Here is a 6,310-nt window from a genome sequence, read left to right as displayed (position 1 = left end):
TCTTATAACAAATTTAACCTCAAAGTTTAAATTTGACGACATCAAATTAACAATACTAAAAACCATTCGCTCAAAACCTTTGTTATTAGCAATTCACATTGCCTCAATAAACGCAATTGTTTCGCCTTCAATAGTAGATAGTTTAGTGTGTTGTCATCCTATCTGAACCAACATGAAATGTTTGTCGTGATCTCTAAAACAACTTGCTACGTTGTAACAACTTCCTTCATTCTATCTGAACCAACATGAAATATTTTAGAGGTATTTTAGTTTTTGAGGGGAGGGGGTAAGAAGATTAGATACAGGGAGTATAGAAAGAAGGAAAATAAAAACTTCCGTTCCTTTTACTGTGCAAATTTAAATTTGAAAGCCCAAATGAAAGCCCAATAAGCCCACAAACTTCTGGCGGGAAAACAAGTACTCTTTCCGCGCCATATCTTGCAGTTTCATTGCATCTACTCATTGCTATACTCTCCATCTTCATTTCTTCCAATTTTCTGCACAAACCAAATCCATGGCTTCCGATTCTACTCCCATGGATACCAACAACGGTTAGTATCACTTCCACATTCTTATCATAATTTCTAATTTTCAATTTTCTCAAACCCTATTTTTCATTTTTCAGGTCCTTCCTCACCGGACAATTCTCTTTCAAGTCCGATCGCCAACACTTACTCATCTCCCAGCCGGAGACGCCGCCGTCAATCTTCTACTCCTTCAGGAACTCCACAGCCAAACAGATCTCGATTTGCTTCATCCGATGCCACACCGACACCGTCTCGCCACCGTGCTAGAGGCGGTGGTATCCCCTCAGGCCGTCGTGTTCCCGCTACTCCGACCTCTACTTCGGAGGATGTACCAATGTCGTCGGAAGGTGGTGACGGTTACGACATGGATGATGCTGGTCCTACTTACGTTTGGGGGACTAATATAAGTGTGGAAGATGTGAACGATGCGATTCAGAGGTTTTTGAAGCATTTTAGGGAAAAGTCTAGTTCGCAGGGTGGTGATGCTGATGATTTGGATTTGGATGTTGATGGGAAGTATGAGAAATTGATTAAACAGGTTATTGAATTAGAAGGTGAATCTATTGATGTTGATGCTCGTGATGTGTTTGATCATGATCCTGATTTGTATAATAAGATGGTGAGGTATCCTCTTGAGGTTCTTGCAATTTTTGATATGGTTTTGATGAATATGGTTACTAGAATGAAACCAATGTTTGAGAAACATGTTCAAACGAGGATTTACAATCTCAAAAGCTCAACTTCTATGAGAAATTTGAACCCTTCTGGTGAGATTTTATTGTTATTCAACCATGTGTGTGTGATTGTTAGCTATTAGATCGATATATACTGATTATATGTGGATTTTATTTTTGTTTTGAAGATATTGAGAGGATGGTATCAATGAAAGGTATGATTATTCGAAGTAGTTCAATTATACCAGAAATTAGGGAAGCTATATTTAGGTGTCTTGTGTGTGGATTCTGCTCTGACCCGGTTCCTGTGGAGAGAGGTACTTATATGAGTCATTTTCGGTTATTTGCTTAGTTAGCTGTCAGTGTTTATAAATTATATATGTAATGTTTTGCCGGCTATTTTGATTTTTAGGACGAATTGCTGAACCTACTGTATGCTTGAGGGAAGAGTGTCAGTCCAGGAATTCGATGACACTTGTTCACAACCGATGCAAGTAAGCCTGTTGGTTATATTTGCTTAAAGAAGTGATTTTTGAGTTGACGATTTAGAATTTTTAGTACTATATTTTGACTGTTGGATAGTGTTGTAACTTGCAAGCATGATATTTGATATTGAAGAGGCTATATTTTGAAGCAAGTTTCTTTTAACTTTTTTCCTTTTACCCATATGCTATGTATGATGGTTAGTTAGTTCCTTGTTCTTTCTGATTTTTTATTGTGAGCAATCGGTGGCAGAACTGAAAATTTTCCTGCAAAGTAAAAGATAGGCAAGAAACTGGACATGGAAGTTAACCTTTTGAACCCGTTTACAACTAATATCTTTCTATTAACAAATTAAATTAGCATGCTGTCAATTTAGATTTAAGTTGACCGTGTGTTAAGTCCAGTATGGTGACTCAATAATGTCTTCCTAAAATCAGGTAATTATTTACAAAGATCAATTCAATCTAGACGATGAGGACAATTTGAAATTTAATTATTTGAACTGTACTGGGTAGATTTTAGGGACACGTGATAAATGGGATGATGGCCATGATTATTAGTCCCTATTTTGAATATTTTTGATAATGTGACTATATTGTGTAGAAGTTTTTCACTTGGGGTTTCAGATCCAGAATCCTTGAAACCGCAATTAATATATTTGCCCTGAAATCAGGTTTACTGATAAACAAATTGTGAGGCTCCAGGAGACACCTGACGAGATTCCCGAAGGAGGAACACCTCATACTGTTAGCTTGCTGTTGCATGACAAACTGGTGGATACTGGAAAGCCAGGTGACAGAGTTGAGGTGAGACTATACCATGACATGCTTTGTGATAAATAGATGTTCGTATGCTTGTTCAATGTTCATTCATCTCATCAAGTGTTTTCTTTTACATCAGGTGACTGGTATATACAGGGCCATGAGTGTCAGGGTGGGACCAACTCAGAGAACTGTTAAGTCATTGTTCAAAGTATGGGTTACCTTCTCAAACTCATGTGCATTTAGAGGTTCACCTTTGCATTTTTCATCTTGTCTAATTGACATATTTGTTCTGCCACCTTCATGCTGTAGACGTATATTGATTGTCTTCACATAAAAAAGACATCAAAGTCCCGGATGCTAGTTGAGGATGATATGGAGGTTGACAATGGACTGGGCAGAAATGCCGAAGAAGTTATATTTAATGAAGAAAAGGTACAGTTTGTATATCTCTTGAATGAATTATCTGCTTGTTTTATTCTCCTGCTAATTGCATGCTTGTCTGAGTTTCAGGTTGCTCAACTGAAGGAGCTCTCCAAACAACCAGATATATATGAAAGACTGACAAAGTCATTGGCGCCAAACATCTGGGAGCTAGATGATGTAAAAAAAGGTCTTCTTTGCCAGGTAACACACCTTTCTGGCCACTCTTTCCTTTGTTGTTTGACAAATATTCTGAGGATTCTAGTTTTTATTTTCTTGCAGCTTTTTGGTGGCAATGCTTTGAAGTTGGCATCTGGTGCTAGCTTTCGTGGTGATATAAACATTCTCCTTGTTGGTGATCCTGGTACAAGTAAGTCGCAGCTACTTCAGTACATACACAAACTATCTCCACGTGGCATTTACACCAGTGGAAGGGGGAGCTCAGCTGTTGGATTGACTGCTTATGTGGCCAAAGATCCTGAAACAGGCGAAACTGTAAAGACCAAGTCCCTGATCTTTGTGTCTACTGTACAATAAACATGATGGAACCTAATTATTTCTGCTAAATCTTCAGGTTCTTGAGAGTGGTGCCCTTGTTTTGAGTGACCGAGGTATTTGCTGCATAGATGAATTTGACAAGATGTCTGACAATGCAAGGAGCATGTTACATGAGGTTGGTTTAATTTTTGTCTGCATGTATTTCTGCAGTCATATCTGTTTGTTCTTTCTTAAAACTTTGCATGGTTTAAAATATATACACTGACATTTCCTGTGTTACCATATTAGCTTTGTACTTTTGAGTAACTAATACACCTGTCTCTGTTTTTTCCAGGTGATGGAACAACAAACCGTCTCAATAGCAAAGGCGGGCATTATTGCTTCCCTCAATGCTAGGACTTCAGTTTTGGCTTGTGCAAACCCTAGTGGGTCACGATATAATCCCCGCTTGTCTGTCATTGACAACATACACCTTCCTCCCACTCTTTTATCCAGGTTAGTTGTTGGACATAAGCCATGATAACTAGGTTATGACTCTGGCTACATATTAATGCAATTGCTCATAGGCAACTAGATATTAATCATATTATTATCCATTTTATACCTTGGGCCTTACCTCTATATTTTAGGGTTTTCATTGTCATGCAATATAAGATTGAATCTGTTGCTGATTCTCTTTATCAAACCTAGTGTGAGGAGTAGGGGAGGAAATAAAGCAAAATTTCTCTTAAAAATATAAATGGAAGCTACTGACAGTTTTGCAAGTATTCCTGTGATTTGAGTTTATCTTTTTTTTTCTGGCAGGTTTGATTTGATTTACTTAATGCTTGACAAGGCTGATGAACAGACTGACAGACGACTTGCCAAACATATTGTTTCCCTACACTTTAAGGATTATGAGGTCTGGTTATAATCTTGTGATCATCTTATACAAGGTTAAGTTCCAAAGTGTTTCTGTATACTCACTTGGAATGATGTGACCATAATTGCAGAACATGGAGCACGATGTATTGGACCTTTCTACACTAACTGATTATGTTAGCTATGCCCGAAAGCACATACACCCACAGCTATCAGATGAAGCTGCTGATGAATTGATTACAGGCTATGTAAAAATAAGGGGCAGGGGAAAATTTACCGGAAGTAGCAAAAAGGTGATACAAAGTCTGATACAAATTGAATTACCTCTTGATATTGGAATATGCTGATTTTCAATTTTTCTTTTCTTTCTTTCTTTCATGTTTCTCTGTTTTGTATGCTGATCTTTCCTATCAATCAATTAAACAGGTAATAACAGCAACTCCGAGGCAGATTGAGAGTCTATTGCGCCTTAGTGAAGCATTGGCTCGGATTCGCTTCTCAGAATGGGTTAGTTAAGGTTGCTCAGTTTCTTCCTGATTTGTAGATATAAAATGGCATGCAGAATTATTAAGTAACTTGTTGCACACAGGTCGAAAAGCATGATGTAGTGGAGGCATTTCGGCTTCTGGAAGTTGCGATGCAGCAGTCTGCAATGGATATCAGAACTGGTAGTTATCCAAACAAGCTCCGTTACTCTATTGTATTTCACCAAACAAACTATATATCTGACCATATCCTTTTCTCTTCACAGGAACTATTGACATGGATCTTATTACTACTGGAGTTTCGTCAAGCGAAAGGATGAGACGAGAAAGTTTGATTCAAGATACTCGCAACTTAATCATGGAAAAGATGCAAATTGGGGGACGTTCCATGCGATTATTGGAGGTATTACCGTGCTTTCTAAAACCATTAAGTATAGACCATGTTCAGTTTGAGACAGTGATCTAATATAATTTAAATGATCACGTAGATATTGGAAGAATTGAAGAATCAGAGCCCTGGCAGCGAAATTCATCTTAATGATGTAAGCTTTTTCCCTTTGTAAAATAATTTTTTTACCGTTTATATGTTCTCCATCTCTAAAGATAAGTGAACAAATGAGCTAATTCATGTTCAATGCAGCTAAGAAGTGCAGTTGCTACTCTCGCCAGCGAGGGATTTCTTTCGATGCAGGGTGACAGTGTAAAAAGAACATGATACTATAAGGCAGGGACATCATTGGTTTTAGTGGACTGTTTGATACTAGCTAGTTTCATGTATTAATGTATTAAGTAACTGCAACAATTTTAGCTATCAATTCTCTACCCGGTTCCAGTGATGATACATGTATACATTCACACAGTAAATTAGTATTTAGTAATGTGTAACCCGTTTATTTTCTTGTGGTTTTTGAAAATGTCATTTGGTTTTCTTAAAGGCCCTTATCTTTGTTTTCCAGTGTAGCTTCTCACTCTTTAGGTTTATTACATTTAAACGTGTTTTAAGTTCAAGTTGAGTACGAAAATCTGTCAAACAAAAAGTATGATGATAGGGGGTTGACAATGATTTTCATAGGATTGGATTCTCGTGTTAAAAGTAACATAAAGAAATAACCTTTGGATATCTTGACACTTAAAATATTATTTTACTTCTTAAAAATAGACATAATTTAGTAACTTTTATGTATTTATTGTTTTTTTAAGGATTATTTTATTGTGTTATGTGTTAAAAAAAGTATTTATTTTATTAACATTAATATTATATATTATTAATGTATCGTTTTATAATAGAGTAATAAAGAAATGTAAAACTATCCAAATAATCAATGAAATAGATCACGAAAGCACAAATTTATTCATAGGGGCTTAATTAGTAAAATGGTCCCTTAAAGATATTTTTGGTTTCAGATTGGTCCCTTAAAGAAAAAAAAGTCCAAATAGGTCCCTTAAAGAAAAAAAAGTCCGAATAGGTCCCTTAAAGACATCTCCGTTAATCAGTTTGGTCCTATTTAGACCACTTTTTAGGGACCAAACTGATTAACGGAGATGTCTTTAAGGGACTTATTCGGACTTTTTTTTCTTTAAGGGACCTATTTGGACCT

General features: G+C 36.6%; 1 protein-coding gene across 3 annotated transcripts; it reads left to right on the top strand.

The window, feature by feature from the left end:
* Positions 1 to 228: 228 nt before the first annotated feature.
* Positions 229 to 5,646, top strand: LOC123916550 (DNA replication licensing factor MCM4). 3 transcript variants are annotated; one of them, XM_045968025.1, is made up of 18 exons: positions 229 to 551; positions 626 to 1,294; positions 1,390 to 1,518; positions 1,614 to 1,695; positions 2,358 to 2,490; positions 2,585 to 2,656; positions 2,758 to 2,880; positions 2,959 to 3,072; positions 3,151 to 3,363; positions 3,443 to 3,541; positions 3,701 to 3,861; positions 4,171 to 4,267; positions 4,359 to 4,520; positions 4,654 to 4,734; positions 4,817 to 4,895; positions 4,979 to 5,115; positions 5,201 to 5,254; positions 5,353 to 5,646. In XM_045968025.1, the coding sequence occupies exons 1-18, from the start codon at positions 515 to 517 to the stop codon at positions 5,425 to 5,427; spliced, it is 2,517 nt and encodes an 838-aa protein (XP_045823981.1). In that variant the 5' UTR covers positions 229 to 514; the 3' UTR covers positions 5,428 to 5,646. The 3 variants fall into 3 exon arrangements, with proteins under 3 accessions (XP_045823981.1, XP_045823979.1, XP_045823980.1); XM_045968023.1 differs by having other exon boundaries at positions 431 to 551; positions 2,959 to 3,363; XM_045968024.1 differs by having other exon boundaries at positions 431 to 551; positions 2,758 to 3,072.
* Positions 5,647 to 6,310: the final 664 nt, after the last annotated feature.

Source organism: Trifolium pratense, linkage group LG3, assembly GCF_020283565.1.
Source record: "Trifolium pratense cultivar HEN17-A07 linkage group LG3, ARS_RC_1.1, whole genome shotgun sequence".
Taxonomy (NCBI): Eukaryota; Viridiplantae; Streptophyta; class Magnoliopsida; order Fabales; family Fabaceae; genus Trifolium; species Trifolium pratense.
Note: the sequence above shows the minus strand (reverse complement) of the source record. Positions and strands in the feature narration are given on the sequence as shown.